A 20,906-nucleotide genomic window follows, 5' to 3' on the forward strand; every position below is an offset into this window, starting at 1 on the left:
GAGCTTTGGGAACAGAACCCAATGTCTATATAGACGGCTGTGTTGTGTGTGTGGTCGTGTGCGTTACCGGGTGATCGACTCAGTTAACACAGGCGGCTGTATTGTGTGTGAAGTGTTGTGCATTACCGGGTGATCTTGAAGATCCTGAGCAGCCGCACACAGCGCAGCACCGAGATGCCCAGCGGAGACATGACCTTGGTCTCCACCAGGATGGTCTCCAGGATGCCCCCACACACGATGAAGCAGTCAAAGCGATTGAACAGCGACACGAAGTAGGCCTGCAGGCCCAGGCTGTACATCTTGAGCAACATCTCCGCTGTGAACAGGACCAGCATGACCTTGTTGGCAGTGTCTGGAAAAGAGCAACAGATGGGAGCTACTGAAGAGCACTGCTAGGGCTGAGCACAATACATATATACAAAATAATAATTGTATTGATATTACAAAGCTGAACAAAAAATAGAAAAGATATTGTAACAATATAAACAGACTTAAATTGTGTTACAGTGTAAATAAACCCACTGAAAGTTGCATTGATCCATTGGAAGCCTTGTTCTGTAAGGGTCACAGGAATTGATTTAATCAACCTGTACCTTACCGGGATAAGCCACAGCTGGATTTTTTGAGCATTTTACAGCACTGGGAAATCACTGTGAATTGCATAAACTAAAATATTCCTTAAAACAGGTGGTTGATGCAATCCTGGTAGATTCTCCATTACTGTTAAATGCCCCTCAAACATCCAGCTGTTGCTTATCCTGGTGGGGTATAGGTTAATCAGATAAATACCTAGGTTAGTGTTTGCTTGCATGTACTTTAAGAATGGGCACCTTGAACCTCGGTGAGCCAGTCGACTTGATTGTGGTGCTCAGAGGCGATGGTCAGAGTGTTGAGGAACACCAGGAAGATCACCAGCCAGTAGAACACGTTGGACTTCACAGCCGCACGGCACTTCCTCCGGCAAAACCGGTTCCACCTCCGCGAGTACCGACTGAACCACACACACGACAGCGAGGGGAGAAAGAGGGAGCGGTGCATCAGACACACATGTGGCATTAACACAGTTTGATAAACAATGGCACGTCCTGAGTTACTTGGCCTCCTTGTACTAGCTTTGTATCACAGTTAGCAAAATTGATAAATCAAGTTACTACCATCCACAAATGTGTACCAGGGCAGATGAAAAGGCAAAGAACCTAGAAGTCCTCAGACATAGAACCTCCCATTCTGTACTGCTGGCAAATTGCTACTGCAACATCTGTACAGGGACTGTCTGCATGTTAAAAGTTATACTTTGATTAAACCCGTATGTTCGTAGAACCGTTTTAAAGTATTCCCCAGCATATTCTCCATCCTTTGCTGTATTAGAGAACAGAGGGCCTGAAAAACGCTGGTGGTGGGGTAATACAAAACAAAGTGTGACAAAATAATTTGCAGTTAACATTGTGAAACTGTTTCATTTCCTTATATCATCTGAGTAATAATTTACTGAACAGAAATATTGACCATCAAATGCAATCTGCTGCCACCTGAGAGCTGCTTATTATAATTCTTCTAAAAAGCAGTGGGCAATTCTGCTACTCAAGATCCATTTTGCTTCAGGCTATTCAAACCTGTCTTAATTGATTTGACTGAACCTGTACATGTCACAGCTTTAAAAATGGGTTCTGCTCCCCTGGTGTCTCAATGTTAAGCATGAAGCTCTTTTAGATGATTTGAGGTGTTGTTGCATTAATATAATTTTTGTCGAACATGTATTTAATTATTACTCATGCTGCAATTTGCAAATTTAAAATGGGACACCCCTTGTTATATATACAGACGTGCTCAAATTTGTTGGTACCCTTACAGCTCATTGAAATAATGCTTCATTCCTCCTGAAAAGTGATGAAATTAAAAGCTATTTTATCATGTATACTTGCATGCCTTTGGTATGTCATAGAATAAAGCAAAGAAGCTGTGAAAAGAGATGAATTATTGCTTATTCTCCAAAGATATTCTAAAATGGCCTGGACACATTTGTTGGTACCCCTTAGAAAAGATAATAAATAATTGGATTATAGAGATATTTCAAACAAATTAGTTTCTTTAATTAGTATCACACATGTCTCCAATCTTGTAATCAGTCATTCAGCCTATTTAAATGGAGAAAAGTAGTCACTGTGCTGTTTGGTACCATTGTGTGCACCACACTGAACATGGACCACAGAAAGCAAAGGAGAGAGTTGTTGCATGTGAGCACTTATGTTTCTCATTGATATCTTGTTTTCGTGGGTGTCTTCTTTTACATAATATCAAGACAATCTCTCTTTCAGATGTAAGAATAGCTGCTGATACTGTTGAAGTATTTAAGCCTCTTTCACACACAATCTATGCCGGTGTAATACCGTCATAACCCTTTCACACAACCAAATGGATCATGTGAGTACAACTTTCAAACCTGTCAGTAAACAGATTGTTTTCATGGCAATGGCAATTTGCCCATAAATTACATCATCACGCACCGTCACTTCTATTTGTGAATTCACCTCCTTGTCAGCCCGTAAAGTTAACAATTCCTTAACTTATTCCAGACTCCAATTACTACCTCGTTCTTGATCAACCATTGTATTTGAAAAAAATGAAAGCGTGTAACACCAACGACAAAAATACCCAACACGTCCGGTATACAGTCACGTGGGATGTTGACTTTCAATCCACGCCTGCTATAGCGCTTCAGTGCCGGCATAGCCATTCACACAGGAGTTGAGACGGTTCCGTGCCGTCTCTGAACCTCCTCGCAATGTGGTTCAGAGACGGCATAAAATATGACGGCTCAGTGATGGTTCTGAGCCATTATAACTCATCTGTGAGAAAGGGGTAATCACCATTTGACCTGTACAAGTGTCAACTACTTTGCACAGCATTCTACCTCCTGTAGAATGTCACCTTGTGCATAGAATGGCAAGTGAATTCCATTCAAGATCAAAATGATTCACACTAATACGCACTCCACCTGCTAATGTTAGATCTGCTGCTTTTCATGGGGTCTGTTCAACTGATCTAAACTGTGGCCAATCTAAATAGTGTTCAGATAATTATAACAGGGCCCTTTGGGTACTAATGTCATGCAAATCAAACATCTAACAGTGAATGGGAAGCTCTTTAGTGTATTTATATATGTAAAAACATGGAAATCACCAAAGGGTCCTGTGTTAATGATATTAATGATGACGTTATTCAGATCCTCTACAGTTTAGATTGAACAGACTCGTTAAAAAAAAGGGAATTTCAAAAATATAAAAAACAGAAAAACATCTACACAAACATATTCTGTACGTTACACTTAGGGAAGACATGTTTGAGAGCTTTACAGAGGCCACAGGGACAGTTCTGAAACGTCAACAGGATTTGATGACTAAAACAAAAATTTACAAAGTAAATCTGAACAACGACAATACGTTAGTTATTATAACTGTGATATTTCATACCCGCACTAAGTTTCTCTTTCAGGTTGATTCGTTTTTTTTTTCTCCCAAACAAACTTTGTTCACAAAAGAGTATTCAAATAGTAAATACGGAATTTAAACAAAATCTGTGCAAACTATGCTGAAATTTCTACAGGAATAAAAATGAATATAAAACTATGGCCAAAAGTTTTGCATCACCCTTTAGCACTGCCCTCCACTGTGGTCCACAGAATTTTACACAAGAAGACAGTGAAAAAAGGTCCCTAAAGTGGCAAAGAACCCCCCACTATATTTATTATGTCTCAATCCTAAAATTTTAAGTGATGCAAAACTTTTGGCCATAGCTGTAGATAGATAGATAGATAGATAGATAGATAGATAGATAGATAGATAGATAGATAGATAGATAGATCATTTGACATGGTTTAATTAAATGTGTAGTCTTTTCAACCACTCCACTGCAGTGAAACTCTCGGGAATGTTCCTTTACGGTATCTGACAAGACGTGATGAGGGACTGACTGGGAAATGCTCAGAATCAGAAAATACAGGATATATGTGACCTCTGATTGACGGACTGACTTTCTGACTATTAAATTCATCTGCTCGACAGATCGGTCTCATCCTCACCTGTATCCCTCAGACACTTCACTAATAACACTGTACAGATTACAGCAGATAGAGGCACAGATCAGATGACAGGCATTGAAATTCACCTCACATAAGCACAGCGATCAGGCAGAGGCCCTCATTACAAAGATGAATTAGATGCTTTAACAAATATTTAAGGCTAATTATACACCTTGGAAACGCTGAACGGTATCCTAGCAACATACTTCGCTAAGCAACAGTTTTTAAACACAAGGCACTGTCAGGCTAGAAGAGGACTCAAACACATGCCTTAAAATCCCATTTAGAAGCACTGTGCTAAGTGAGGATCCAGTCAATCTCTTTCTGTCCCCAGTGAAGAAGTCCACTAGGACCTTTAAAACTACATTTTCTCATAACTGTCTTTTCTCCCTTATTAGTTGGACAAAAATGGTCACCAGTCAGCCCTTTCTGATTGGATTCTTATGAGACAAATGAAAACACCTCGACAGCAGCCGATTTTGAAGGAATTGTGGAATTTATTGGGGGATCTTGTCATCTAACTTGGCTTGGCAGTTACCATGACATTTCAGTGCGTTATTACCCTTTATGTAAAGGTGTGTAGATTCTCATTTGAAGAGAATACATATAGAGGTTTGCAGTTTGCAAAATTTGTTCTTAAGATCACAATGTAGGCTAGGTTAAAGTAGCTTTTGAGAAAGTGCCTACGGGCTGCTAGGCAACATTTAACAACACGTGATTCTATTTATTTTTTTACGTGGGTGATTTTATGATTAGACTAATTTGTCATGCAATGGTTGTTGTATTATATATTTTTTTACATTTGAGAAAAATATGTCAAGAAAGCTTTTGAAAAAGAAAATATGTAACCCTTAAGGAAGACAAACACAGGTATCATTTGACAGCAGTTATGACTTGTCTCCCTAAGAATCACATGAGGGTACAGACAACCAATGTGAGCAACAATGAAGATTGTCGTAGCATGAGATTCTAAAGCACATTCTTTAAATGTTCCCTTATGGACTCTGGTACCTGGGATTCAAAAGCTAAACTGGAGCAATCAGTTTCCTCTTAATATTTTTATAGCACAGTCACTAGGTTTCACTGAGTGAGCTTTGGGGTTTTCAAGCTTCAACTGGCTGTCAGTTTTAAGAATTTGTGATCACGATAATATAGCACAAACACATCACACATGCTCCCACTCACAGAACCTAACAGTCACAACAGACGACTGTCATAGGAAAGACTTCTCAAAAATGAGAGTCTAATTGAGAAACAGGCATTGAAACGTACTAACCTGAACTTGGATTTGGAGATCCTATTTCTGGAACAAAAAACAAAATGGAATTATACGTGAAACAATCAGACACATTACACAAGACAAGTTCCAGAGACAATTTTGACAGCAACGATGCACAGCACATCAATGGAGAAAGGCCATCACTGCAAACAGATGGTAGACAGCCTTTCACCCCGGTTTAGTTGCACTGTAAATGTTTCGAGGAGCTTTTACAGAAACCTCACAGTGAACAACAGGAGTCTGAAGATGTAGGACTGTGGGTCTCGAATGAATACAACAGGCACTTTTCAATGATCTGGAAAAAACAGAATATCTTTAGTTGTTGTGCTTGATCACACTTCTTACTATTATTCGTAATAGTTTTTATTTTTAATTTATTTTATCCATACGCCATCTATGTGTAATTATTTGAAATGTATGTACTTTACATATTTTACCTACAAACTAAGGTTTGGGAGTGGTATATGAACCTCACACGCAGGGTGCTCCCTTTCCCTCTAATGCACAGTGCGCCACTGAAGACCTCTTATCAAAAGAAACGTAATGCATTGAATCCTGGAGGAAAAAAGAACATTATACTGAAGGTACAGCAGCTTTATATAGCATTACAACGCAAAACGATAGCTCCTCGAAATTGTAGCAATAGCAATAGCAGCTCCTCCATAGCAACAGCAGCTCCTCCCTTCAAGCAGCCAGCAACTGCTTCTCTAAAGCAAGACCCTCCTGTCATGACTCTCCTTAAAGAAATGCTTTCTCTGCAGCAGCCCATAAAACCCAATATTATTAGAGTGTTGCTCTGTTTCCTCGAGAGCACTTACCCAGCATGCTTGTTGTTAAAGACACATATTTAGTAGGGCCCTGCTTTATAGAGCTTGTATAGGGCTTGTGTATTACTCAAGTGCCGCAAGGCTGGTGTGCAAAGCAAGGCGAAGGTAATAGACAAAAATATCAAATTACAACTAATAATAAACTCCTGGTTGTGGTTTATCAAGGTGATGTACAGAGCTGTAATACACATGCTATCTGTACATATCACATGGGTACATAATATGAACAGCTATAAGCTAAGTTTGAGGCCTGAGCCTTTGTTTCCCTTCATGACATGACGTCTCATGCCTGTTGCTAATTAACCATGTGATATAAGGTTCAACAGCGCCCCCTATGGGATTTGTTTTATTGTGTCAATGTGTTCCCCCTGGCTGCTTCTGTGCCGGTACCAAAATCAGCACTCGAAGTCTGATAGATAAGCCACGGAATGTGCGGCAAACACCGCAAGCGACTTCATTTATATATAGATAGATGCATTTACTTATTTTAGCCAGCTGTAAAAACAGTTTGTGTTTTCCCATGGCTAAAATGCTAGAATACATGTTACAGTATACACCGGCATACATGTTATTAGATAAAATCAAGATCTGTATGTTTTCTTAGCAAAACATGTTTGTGCAACGCTGTGACGCTCCCGTGGGTTAGAGAGGTATAACCGGCAGGGACTGTTTCTCCTCATCGCGCTATAGTGGACCCTGCTGGCCAGGTGCTTAGTGAGGTCAGGCGGACACCTGCAGGGCTGGCCTTTGTCCTCCAGAGGCTGGTAGCTCACTGACGTCTCGCTGACATTTAAAAGAGGATGCTGGCTTGGTCATTGGATTGGAGGACGCCCACTGTGAGGAACAAGTGCTGAGGTGAGGGGGAAAAAATTATTGGACATTCCACATTGGGAAGAAAATCAGGGGTAAAATAATTGGGCAAAAAAAAATAAAAAATTAAAGAAGCTGCCATAATTACAGTGAAATCCGGTATTAATCATACATTGACATTTTAGCTATCCACGTGTAAACCAGTTTACATTATATCAAAAAAAGGAAGCAATTTTATAAAAGATAGCATATTTTTTTGTTTGTACAGCATTGCACAAAGCTATTTTTATAATTATTATCAAGTGATCAATACACATTTGCAGTAATTTGCCACGGATAAAAAGGAAAGTAACAGGAAAAAGGGATCACTTTTTATAAATACTGCTTACAAATACAACTGAACTTAATCCAAGCACTGCAATCGCAGGACCTAATTGGCCCAAAATGACCAAACTGTTCAAAAACCGAGTGCACCCAACACAATACAGGCAAAACAGACAAAATACCAAGAAACAACAGGAAATGACCAAAATATTGCTGCCTCTGTTTAATTAAGAAACATGTTTAACTTTGTTTTTTAAAGAGTAATTTGGTATCGGCAGGAAATACAGAGTTAACTGAAGTATTCTTCTATTTGTTTAGATTAACTTTGCATAATGTTGCTTCTTGCACTAATGTCCCCCTGCAACACTCCGTATCCTATCAGAAGTAAGAAATACATCTCTAAAAAATACCAAATAGAACAAATGTGGTATTTGTTCAGTCAGCTAGGGGTGTTGCAGTAGGACAGGTTACTGGTTACACTGCTTTTTATATAGAGTGAATTTTAAAAAGTCACCAGGGTGTGATAACTGAAGCAGCAGAAAATGATAACGTTTCATACCAAGTTCCTCTTAAAGTCTGTTTCGGTCTGAATTGGTATTTTGTGGCCAATTTGGTCTATTTCAGATTAAATTTGTATTTTGAGAGAAATAAGAAATATAAATATATAAAAAAATTCTAAAACCAGGCAGGTTTCTGTTTTAGAAAGAAACAAACAAAAGAATAAAAAAGGTCACTTACGCAAGGCGAGTGTAACAGTTTTCTCCTTCCAGTTCCCCTGCTGCTCCCCTGTCTGCATTCACAGATTCATTTTCACTGGTTGGCATGCTCACTGTATGGGGGTCAAGATGAAACAGGGCCATTTGATTTATCAGCAACATTCACAGACATAAAAGAAATAATAAGGAGCCAGTTATTATCTATATCTTTCAAAGTCAAATTGATTTGCAGTCTTTGATAGTTTTTTATTTAAAATTGTAACTTTAATCTCTGCATTTGATATTGTTTTTATATAAATAACAATTTTATCACCATAGTGTTCCAAAAACGAAGCTCCTGGAAACAGGAGTAGAGCACAGGCTTGTTGCTATGGTGACATCACATGTTTTGCTAGGGCTTGGCAACAACTAAGGAAACACCAGTAGTGTTTCTTGTGGTTTGAACCAGTGTTCCCAGTATTGAAAACTGTAACCAAAAATATCCCCTGCTATTCTATATGACGAGCTGGGTTAATGAGTAAAATAAGGACCACAAAGTTCAGTACACAGAGTTTAAAGTTTTAATTAAAAAAAAAAATATTAAAAAAAAAATTAAACAGGAAGTAACCCATATTTGCCATATTGATATCCTGGTGTGTTCAAGGTGTTTTGACGACATAGAATTTGGCTTCTCCCTAAACCAGGGAACAGGCAAGGAAAGCAGAGGGCAGAGCCAAACTTTATCTAGCGTGTCACTTCCTCCTTCTAGCCATTATCTTGACTTGGAAGTGGAGTAGTCGAGATATATATATATATATATATATATATATATATATAATGAGCTGTAAAACACCTTGAAAACAAGGAACAGTACTCACACTTAAACATGTGCAGTCCACAAACCATTTCAGTATCAAGCACCACCAAAAGGAATCCTGCATTTGATAATTCATCCCCAGAAAAGTAATTTGTTTTGGCCAATACACGTTGAAAGGTAAAATGCAAATGCGGTTGTTCCTGGTAGTCACTGCATGCAGTTTGAAAGATAGATGGAAGGCAGCATGCCAAAGTTCCTGCTCGAAAAAAATAAAAATAAAATAATAATAGTAGTCATTTGTGTTATGGTACTTTTTATTTGGGGGGGGGGGGGGGGGGGATTTATTAGCTATTCTATTTAATATTAAGGTCGTGTTTTTTTATTACATGTTTTTGACCGGTGGAATACAAGAGAATTGAATAAATTGACATTTTAAAACGCTGACAGTGCCTAGAGCAATACAATAGATACAATGCATATAACATGGAGCAAAACTCATGGAGCCTTGAAGACAATGGTCCCAGACACTCACAGCAATTGTACAGTGAAGTGTAAGCCAATTTGGTTTTGTAAGATTACTGAAAAAACACAAAACGCACATCTACACATGCTACGACCTGTATACTGGAAACTTTGGGGGAAAGTATATTTTCCTGCTGGGAGATAGTTATCGACTTGTACCTTTAAACACTGCAATAAATCTATTTAAGATTTGTGATAGGTGACTGTAAACCTATTAAAATTAAGGGCAATTTGGTTGGATAAGACTACCGGAAAATAGGTAAAACTCCGAATTTAGCAATGACCTGTCCTGGAAACTTTAGGGGAAGTTACAGAGTATATTTTCCTACTTGTTGAATAATGAATGGCTGCCTAACTGACATGTACACATTTTAAGGCTTTGTTACACTGGTATATTTTTTAAATATTCTTGTAAATAACACATTTAAAAACAGCCAAGATAAAAGGGATATAATGTGATACCTACAAAAAGTGGCAAGTTATAAATAAAGTTCAGCCCCATGAAGATGTTTATATATATATATATATGCCTTGTAGGTCTTTTTAGGTGTCTGCTTTAAACACGGTTTCCACTAGTTTCCACTCTGTCACATCCCTTACTACCAGAAACTGTTCTTCAGTGGCAAAACAAAATAAAGAACAACAAAAAAGAGTTTTTTTTTATTCTATACAAATGAACAGGAGATCCAAGACTTGCATATCTACCTGCCAAGAAAAAAAAAGATACTATTATGAATTTGGGATTTAGTTTGGCGTATGGAGCTGTTTTGCTGTGGTTTTTCGGGTCTTCTGAAGACGAGTATTTAGGTTTCAGTGATGCTTGTGTGTTCTGAGAAGGAATTCTGTGCGGTGCACCAGGGTGCAGTGATATGTAATAACAGTATTGTTCTGCTCATAGGAAAGATCAAACCAGTGTCAAATGATTACAGCTTAATATTTCTAATAGTTTCTAATAGTTAAAGAAATGGCAACTTAGTCTTACATTTATTGAGTGTGAATTTCAACATTTCAAGTTGTATTACAAATTGAATTGTTCTCCTTCATTTATACAACTTATTGTATTAAATGCCCTAGCAGAAAAGGCTTATCACACTGATCATTTGTGTTAAATATTTAAACATGATGTTTATACATGCACACATCTAATTTATATTCTGAATATTAGAAATAATATTCTGGTAGTAAGAAGATATAAGACTAATCCTTTTTTTAACAATTATGTTTATTCATTTTCCAGTTTTTCTCATAGTTTTTGGAATGTTCAATTATTATTCAACCTGGCTCACCGCTGCAACCCCTGAACTAACTCGGGAGAGATGAGGACTCGCACTTGCATCCTCCAAAACAAGTGGCGTCAGCCATCGTGCAGCCATATCCAGAACTTACAGCAACAGCACGCAGTTTTGAATTGCGTACAGGCGGGCCTGCAAGCGCCCGGTCAGCCACAGGGGTCACTGGTGTGTGGTGAGCCAAGGACTCCCCAGCTGACCTAATCCCTATCCCACCCGGGCAGTGCAAGGCCAATTGTGCGCCGCCCCCTGGGAACTCCCGTCCACGGTTGGCAGTGGCATAGTTTGGATTCGAACTGGCGATCGGATGCGCCACTCGGGAGCCCCAAGAATATTCATTTTAATATTCAGCATATGAAGATTATCATGCAGGTCTGTATTCAGAACAATAATTCCTATTTTCAAACATTTAAGGTTTTGAAAGTAATACGCCTTCATTTGAAAAAAAAGAGACTCCCTGCCAGAATTTAAGAGCTTAAAAATTGCAGTGTCCGTTGTGCAAATAAATTGTCATGAAACAAGGTAACTCTGTAGTTGATGCTTCAAGTCATAAAGCAGTAACTGCCATGCACACGCACATGCCTTACGAAGGATAGCTGCTTTTTTCTTCACTGCCCCTCGGATACACTGCAACCGACGCAGTTTTCCTGAAAACAAAAATTGCCACTGAAACCTGTATGCACACTCAAACAATATGATTTTATGTAAATTGATGCATTTCTGGACTGAACAAGCATGTTCTTACTATATATATATATTTAAAAAAAAAAAAAGTTTTATTTTAATCCAAAGCACATGTATTTGAACCACCCAATTCAATGATGCATTTCTACTCAGTTCAGCGAATATACAATAGAAACCAATTTATTTCTGTTGTAGAGATTTTCTTTTTTTTTCTGCATCCTCTGTGTGCTGCTGCATCTGCAGCTGTGCTGGTATCAGCGGACGATACACTTTTATGTCATGTGTCTATCTGCATCATGAAACCAGTCTATAAAGCCCAGCACACAAGATGAAGCATGTTTCCAGACTAAGTGTTTCCTCGTGTGTTCTGGATGTTTCTGTGTTTCCAGAAACAAGGAAACATGTTTCCCAGAGTAGACCAGGCTTTCTACTTTGAGAAACATTTTGCCTTTAACCAATCAGGAGAGACTCAGTAAGCATTTCATTGATCATGTGACTATGCAAGAAGATGACTTCTACAGAAGATGACATGGTTTGGAATCCTGCTACAATTAACTGTTTTATTGATATGTACGCTGACGCATTGTAGTGTCATTCCGGGTTATTTGTGGTCCTACAAGCCTCAGCAGCTCCTCAAAAGTGTCTGCATCCATACGAACAAAATGTTGATAACTTAAGCGCAGCTCATTTAAAAGATGATGGTACGCTCCTCTCTCCTACCGTTTAGGATCCACTCCTTTGTTCCTGTGCTAAAACAAAGTTTTAGTGCAATTATAAGTGCAGCACCACTCAGTGCAGTAAGGCTTTCCTCCATTTTCGGAGCGTGCAGCAGGAATGATCACATGCTGTTTGAAAAAGTTTCCAGATAATTTTCAATACCAAACTGGAGCTACTGACAGTTACACCAGTAGTCTATAATCTAGTCTGCAACCGGATGTAACACGGAGGTCACATCTATGTACCCCATTTAGAATAACTGCCATTTAGAAATACTAACAGAAACTTAACAAATTCAATGACAAACATTTTTTCAATGTCTTTAAAGGGAAAACTTTATTTAAGTCTAATATTTTCCTGATGGTGTAATGCATTCACAGCCATTCGTTATGATAAATGTTTCATGAGTTTAAAACTCGCCTCTAGCTTCCTTCACACTGGACGCTCATTAGGCAACTTCTTCCCTCAGAGCACTTGGGTCGGAGCGAATCCTGTCAGTACGTGTTTCACACTTGTACTGTTAACAGTCCCATCGAATGTATTCATTTCATATGGATATGGATCTGCAGCTGATAGGGATGAGCAGGATCGATTCCAACTCCATCCCTGTGGCAGACGGATCCACACGGCATTAAACAGCTACCGCTATCAACAGCCCATCTTCAGGGATTCACTAGAGTTCTGTAATGTTATCAAAACGTGATAATTCTTGGTGCTTCTGATCAAGAAACGAGCAATAACAGGTGTTTATTATCTTCACTTATTATATTTAAAATGACTGCATGCAAGTTATTTTAATAAAATGTTGTGAATTCTGCAAAATACTTCCATAATTCTGACCAAGAGTAGCTAAAAAGACGAGCCAGCTGACATGACAGCTCGGCGAGTAGCACGTCTGGCTGACCAGTCCTGGAACCAGTGGCCCGGGTTCAATCCCAAGAGAGATTAATTTATAAAGCATTTCTTTGTATTTTCATGATCTTATTTTAAACGGGCAGCAGTGTGGAGTAGTGGTTAGGGCTCTGGACTCTTGACTGGAGGGTCGTGGGTTCAATCCCAGGTGGGGGACACTGCTGCTGTACCCTTGAGCAAGGCACTTTACCTAGATTGCTCCAGTAAAAACCCAACTGTATAAATGAGTAATTGTATGTAAAAAATAATGTGATATCTTGTAACAATTGTAAGTCGCCCTGGATAAGGGCGTCTGCTAAGAAATAAATAATAATAATAATAATAATGTAATGGTCACACAAAAAGTAAAAAAAAGGTTATCCAGAGGCAAGCTTTTGTTGGCATGGGTACAACTGATTACAATTCAGAGACCAGAATAAGGTAGGGAAAATTCACCAGGGTCTGGTAGAAACCATTTGGTAATCCATACTGTACAGGAAATCTATGAGGGCTTGTGAGTAGGCTGTTTAGCTAATGAGAGGAGAGAAACAGACAGTTTAACAAGAATGCTTTCTTGAGGAATGTAGCACTGTTTTTCTACTGTGAACAAAAATGTGTGGATTTTTGCCAAAAGTACAGTTTAGGAATTGATTTATTTATCTGGATTATGTTAATAAATGTCATGTCAATTCTGTTTATAATTTAGCAGCACTGGGCAGAGATTCTCATGAAAAAGCAGATGGAATAGTATATATGATAGTGATTCCACTAGAGTTCATATGAGTACCTGCTTCAGATGCTTCAGGCGGGACAGCAGGAGGAAAGCCTTGTGATTCTTGGAAACCTACCATGTTATCAGCTGAGAACTGCTTGATTTCTTTCAAAGCATGACCACTATACAAACACGCAACTGTCTTGACTTCTCTTCTTAGCACATCAAACGGAAACTGGCACAGTCTCTCTCGTTATCTTTGGAAGAAGATAGTAGTCCCTATTTCTAAACCAGGTATCAAAACCCCAATGGGGTTGCAGGTAAGGAGTGGGCAATAGCCAGTACCAGTCATACCTTCTTGTCAAAGATACGAGAAAACACACACATTTATATAAAAGGCACATACACAGTGACTGAAGCCCACACACGGTACAGTTCACTGCTGACCACAGCAACAGATCGACAGAGACTGGAGCACACAGACAGCATGGACATTTACCATGGGTTTCAGTGGAGTGACTAAACCAAGCAAATTTTCCTTTCTTCTTGTCAAGCAAGTCGGCCAGGGTGATTCCTTTTACAGATAAAATGGGCAGTGTCATACATCAGACAGGGCACAGACATGGGTATTATAATCCACACATACAAACAGACACACACACAGATACAACATTATTCACAGCATTCTATTGAATCAATAATTAGATTTTTTCATGGGAATTGATACACACAAATTATATATATATATATGTACAGTATATATATACACACACAGTATATATGAATATGCACTTATATAAAACAGATGTCCTATGGTTTGGGAGAAAACTACATATAACAGTATCATATTATATGTACACTATAAATCACATATCTATACAATAAATAATGTGACCATCTTCCATAATCACACACACACCAGTATGGAATAAAAACAATTGCTCCAGCTGAATATGAAGAAAATGCGGTATTACTACCAAATATGTATTATTAAAACAATGCAAAATAAAGAACACTTAAATAAATAAATGGACACAACAACAACACTAATAATACTAATGCTACTACAACTAGTATGATGATGATAATAATAATAATAATAATAATAATAATAATAATAATAATAATAATAATAATAATAATAATAATAACACAGTACTAACTTATCATCACAGTAATAATACAGTACATTATAAAATCCAGCATTCCTAGCATGCTTCATCCAATTCAATCACCTATGGCAAACGTCATGATCCTATGATAATCACGCACAATACAATGTGAAAACTGTTGCTCCATTTTCCCACATTACCTCCAAATTCCCCAACTGACTCAATTCTTAATTTGATTCCAATTTCTAAGGGCTTAATATCCCAAATCTATTCAAAAATGTTTGCCTTACATTGCCTGTCACTGTCCACATTAAAACAAGAACAAGAACAAGATTTAGGTCAAGATATTGCAGATGAGGACTGGGAGGCAGTTCTGTCCCGCATACACTCCTCTTCTATCTGTGCAAGGCATGGGCTAATACAATTTGAAATGTTCCATTGTATTCATTTGACTAAGCTTAAACTTTTTAAGATTTGCCCTGAAACTGAGCCAACATGTGACAGATGTAAACAAGCCCCTGCTACACTTTTACATATGTTTTGGTCCAAAACTCTTATTGGTCCTCTATTTTTGACACTATTTCACACATTCTGCAGCTGCACATTGACCTCATACCGCTTACTGCTTTGTTTGGTGTGGTACCCAGCACTATTTGTTTGCCCAAAGTAAAATCAGACACCGTGGCATTTGTAACTCTCCTGGTTAGACGCTTCATTTTGCTGGATTGGATGCAGGCTGCCCTGCCCACTCACATCTGATGGATTAGAGATGTGTTGCATTTTCTCAAGTTAAAAAAAAATTAAGTGTACTCTTCGTGGCTCCACTGAGAAATTTTATACAACATGGCAACCTTTCTTATCTTATTTTGATTGCCTCCAGCTCCCATCCCTTTCCTGATGCTCCTGTTTTGGTTGGCTGATGCTTTCTTTGCTTCGCACCTGGAAGACCTACTGTTTCCCTCTGTCGTTCTTTCCTGATTTCTACCTCTTTCCCTTCTCTCTCCCCTCTTTCCTCTTATAACTATTTGCCGATTTCTGTAATTGATGGTAAAATCTGTCTCACTCTTGTCATTATTATTATAAAACTAATAAACAGAATTAAAAAAAAAAAAAAAAGCATTGAAAAACAATTTAAACACAGCCATCGGTTGTATACACAGGCGAGCTAATCGGTTTGTATGGGAAATAACATTTATATCCACTAAATAGGAAAGGTCTATATAACTCACTGGCAGCTTCATCCCTCATGAGTTATAATGATCCTCCCCCTCTCTCTGATAAATGAGATTTTACAGACAAACCTATTATGAACCCTCTCCTCCTCGCTTTCTCATTCCCAGCTGTGAGAACGCTATTATATCGAATGTTTATGCAGTATATATAGGGTGTGAGTTTTTCAGTGTATACACTGTAATAAATCACACACCTTTTAGAGGAACGCATTTGATTAGAGCCGACTCTTATTGCAATGTCATGAGGTTTCAGAGGCTTTGCTACTTAATGTGATACATCTCACTGCGTTGCTAGTTTCAGATCTGCTGCATTATGTTCACACTACTTACAAATCGCACAATCATTTCCAAAACATGATTGTGAATGAACTAGAGAATTACAATCACAATCCTCCAATCAGGACCCACAGGAGGTCACACAGGCTATTCACTTTACTGAAATAATGTACAGTACTAAGACTAGGGCCCGATGGAATTCGTGTTATTTTGTTCTGATTCCCTTTCTTTCTGATTTCTGTTTTTACCGTTTAAAAAAAATGTAATTAATTTAAATGAACTTATACACACCGCAAGCAAGGTGAACAACACAAAACCGTAAACCTACAGGCCTCTACTTTTTCCATTTGGTTTTTAATCATTGGATTAAGTATTGTTTTATCTAATTGTATTGAAAAATAGTATTGTTAACTTTAAAAACGGGTTGTATTTTTTTTTTTTTGTGCAGTGTGGAGCGCTCCAAACAAACAGATACAGACGTGCTCAAATTTGTTGGTACCCTTACAGCTCATTGAAATAATGCTTCATTCCTCCTGAAAAGTGATGAAATTAAAAGCTATTTTATCATGTATACTTGCATGCCTTTGGTATGTCATAGAATAAAGCAAAGAAGCTGTGAAAAGAGATGAATTATTGCTTATTCTACAAAGATATTCTAAAATGGCCTGGACACATTTGTTGGTACCCCTTAGAAAAGATAATAAATAATTGTATTATAGTGATATTTCAAACTAATTAGTTTCTTTAATTAGTATCACACATGTCTCCAATCTTGTAATCAGTCATTCAGCCTATTTAAATGGAGAAAAGTAGTCACTGTGCTGTTTGGTATCATTGTGTGCACCACACTGAACATGGACCAGAGAAACCAGAGATCAGAAAGAAAATAATAGACAAGCATGGTAAAGGTAAAGGCTACAAGACCATCTGCAAGCAGCTTGATGTTCCTGTGACAACAGTTGCAAATATTATTAAGCAGTTTAAGGTCCATGGAACTGTAGCCAACCTCCCTGGGCGCGGTCGCAAGAGGAAAATTGACCCCAGATTGAACAGAAGGATAGTGCGAATGGTAGAAAAATAACCAAGGATAACTGCCAAAGAGATACAAGCTGAACTCCAAGGTGAAGGTACGTCAGTTTCTGATCGCACCATCCGTCGCTTTTTGAGCGAAAGTGGGCTCCATGGAAGAAGACCCAGGAGGACTCCAGTTTTGAAAGAAAAACATAAAAAAGCCAGACTGGAATTTGCTAAAATGCATATTGACAAGCCACAATCCTTCTGGGAGAATGTCCTTTGGACAGATGAGTCAAAACTAGAGCTTTTTGGAAAGTCACATCAGCTCTATGTTCACAGACGAAAAAATGAAGCTTTCAAAGAAAAGAACACCATACCTACAGTGAAACATGGAGGAAGCTCGGTTATGTTTTGGGGCTGCTTTGCTGCACCTGGCACAGGGTGCCTTGAATCTGTGCAGGGCACAATGAAATCTCAAGACTCTCAAGGCATTCTGGAGCGAAACGTACTGCCCAGTGTCAGAAAGCTTTGTCTCAGTCGCAGGTCATGGATCCTCCAACAGGATAATGACCCAAAACACACAGCTAAAAGCACCCAAGAATGGATAAGAACAAAACATTGGACTATTCTGAAGTGGCCTTCTATGAGTCCTGATCTGAATCCTATCGAACATCTATGGAAAGAGCTGAAACTTGCAGGGCAGCAGTGTGGAGTAGTGGTTAGGGCTCTGGACTCTTGACCGGAGGATTGTGGGTTCAATCCCTGGTGGGTGACACTGCTGTTGTACCCTTGAGCAAGGTACTTTACCTAGATTGCTCCAGTAAAAACCCAACTGTATAAATGGGTATGTATGTAAAAATAATGTGTAAAAAAATAATGTAATTGTATGTAAAAATAATATGATATCTTGTAACAATTGTAAGTCGCCCTGGATAAGGGCGTCTGCTAAGAAATAAATAATAATAATAATAATAATAGTCTGGAGAAGGCACCCATCAAACCTGAGACAGCTGGAGCAGTTTGCTCAGGAAGAGTGGGCCAAACTACCTGTTAACAGGTGCAGAAGTCTCATTGAGAGCTAGAGAAAACGTTTGATTGCAGTGATTGCCTCTAAAGGTTGTGCAATAAAATATTAGGTTAGCGGTCCCATCATTTTTGTCCATGCCATTTTCATTTGTTTTCTTACAATATTATGTTGAATAAAAAATCAAAAGCAAAGTCTGATTTCTATTAAATATGGAATAAACAATGGTGGATGCCAATTACTTTTGTCAGTTTCAAGTTATTTCAGAGAAAATTGTGCATTCTTCGTTTTTTGTGGAGGGGTACCAACAAATTTGAGCACGTCTGTAGGTGTGTTTCATAACTTTTAGTTTTGAACTTGATCAATTCTATATTACTGCTATGCCCATGGTTTCACTACCATAAATCTTCTCTGTGTGAACATTGGGATCGTATTGTTCAAAGTGACTGCTGTAAGCAGTCTGTGTGAGGTACTTTTTGTGTGTAATACAGACGTTAAAAATAGTCTGCAACGTTGTCTAATTGTTTAAGTCCTTAAAAAGGTTTCTATTTATTTTCCATGATTGCATTTATTTAACACACTCAAACGGTGAATTATTTTCACTGACTCAGCCCTTCCCGTTGTTTATCCCTTACAGAATACCCCGACTCATTTATAACCCAGCTACAGAAACTGTCCCTCCGCCACCCAAAATTTTTTTTTTATTATTTTTTCCCCAATTTTATTTTTAGGCTCAGCTGACCGCTACCACCCCTGTGCCGACTCGGGAGGGCGAAGACGAACACAAGCTGTCCTCCGAAGCATGTGCCGTCAGCCGACCGCTTTTTTTCACACTGCGGACTCACCATGCAGCCACCCAAGAGCTACAGCGTCGGAGGACAATGCAGTCTCGGGCAGCTTACAGGCAAGCCCGCAGGCGCCCGGCTAGACTACAGGGGTCGCTAGCCCTCCCTCCCCCAGGGCGGCGCTCGGCCAATTGAGCGCCACCCCCGGAAGCTCCCGTCTTTGGTCGGCAAAGAAATAGTCTGGACTCGAACTCGCGACGTCCAGACTATAGAGCGCCATTCCCCCACTTTTGAAACCAAAATTAAGCCACTGCCTGTACTGACCATTAGTTTCACATTTTCCCTTCAAGTATGTAAATCTCAAGCTTAATGCTCTACTGCCAAATGCATTTTTTTCGTACAGAGCTTAACTCCGCTTTAATATTCTTTTGATTCCGTGATTCCGTCCGTGCTCTCATTAACACGGATTCCATAGAGCCCTATAAGACCTGAAAAAAAGCAATGCGATGGAGATACACAACAACGCAGGAAGCTGGTCTGTCCTTAATTTATGTAAGACGTATTTAGAGTGATCACGTGGAAGAACAGGTCAGGTTTCCTTAAAGGGGAAAACCATAGAAAGGGAAACATATCTTTGCGGAAAATATGCAAAAATAATTTGATAATATATTTTACTGTTAAATTGCGTTTAAACGTATAATACAAATTTTAAACGAAAATATTTTTAATCCACGTTTACCGTTTAAATGTTTAAACCCTTACAGCCCTAGTTACAAGCCTTGACAACCCCATAATAAGCATTGTACTTTTTAACTATTAGATGAAATATTTACAGAATACTTAAAAATTTCTACTACAACCATGATTCATTTATTATTAATAGCATTTTAATGAAATTATACCAGATCACGTTTTTATTTACAACAAAGGTAAAACATAACATGTTTTCATTATAAGCATTTGGGCAACATGGTATAATTCAATTAAAACGCTAAAAAACCCTCTATCATATAATAATAGATGAATCCCCTCAACACCATACGACCAGCATGACAGTAAACACAGACACAATGAAGCGTTCTTACCTTTGTATACTGGTAAGTTAGTGATCAGCAGATGTGTCAGCCGCACAAAGAGCACAGCGTGTGATTTTCACCTCTACTGTGCAGAATAATTTTTTTTTTTTCTATGTGTAAATATCGGGACTTTCTTCCTATGCATCGGGATGCGGGACATTTGCTAGGAAATCGGGACTGTTGGCATGTATGTGTCTTAATATATAAAGTAGAAAGTTTGTCTGTTTGTCTGTTCCTTTATGCATTCAGACCCCGCAGGAGCCAGTGCAACCAAACTTTGCATGGCCTCCTCTTTCATCCAGGGGAAGGTTGAGGGCTATGTTTGGATCCATAATTTTGACCCCGGGGGTACTTAATTTAATAACCCCATTGCTGGATCACTACAGTAGCCATCTATCTCAAATTAAAGAAACCCACAAAACCTTTTTTTTTTTTTAAAAATGGCAAAAACCCAAAAAAAGGGAAAGGGGTCCGAGCGCATTGTGCGACACCCAAGACCGGTGACTTATAGGAAACCATAAGGCTACCATTCCCCAATTTGTCATTCATGAAATACAGAATTTCCCCAGGCAACGGCGGGTACTTCAGCTAGTTAATAATAAATGAATCATGGTTGTAGTAGCAGTTTTTAAATATTCTGTAAATATTTAGTCTAATAGACAATGCTTACGGGGCCGTCAGAGCTTGACAAAAGATGTCGGCATGTACATTATATACAAACCAATGGAACACCTTGTGAATA

General features: G+C 38.6%; 1 protein-coding gene across 2 annotated transcripts in view; it reads right to left on the reverse strand.

The window, feature by feature from the left end:
- The window catches only part of LOC117419745 (voltage-dependent L-type calcium channel subunit alpha-1C-like), a 342,930-nt gene that overhangs the window by 68,085 nt on the left and 253,939 nt on the right, over positions 1-20,906 (reverse strand). For both annotated transcript variants that reach the window (XM_058986425.1, XM_058986423.1), the window contains 4 exons: positions 8,057-8,147; positions 5,355-5,381; positions 831-991; positions 127-352 (listed from right to left, as the gene is read on the reverse strand). In XM_058986425.1, coding sequence (XP_058842408.1) covers positions 127-352; positions 831-991; positions 5,355-5,381; positions 8,057-8,147 — 505 coding nt within the window. The remainder of the gene's footprint in view (positions 1-126; positions 353-830; positions 992-5,354; positions 5,382-8,056; positions 8,148-20,906) is intronic.

Source organism: Acipenser ruthenus, chromosome 14 (assembly GCF_902713425.1).
Source record: "Acipenser ruthenus chromosome 14, fAciRut3.2 maternal haplotype, whole genome shotgun sequence".
NCBI classification, from domain to species: Eukaryota; Metazoa; Chordata; class Actinopteri; order Acipenseriformes; family Acipenseridae; genus Acipenser; species Acipenser ruthenus.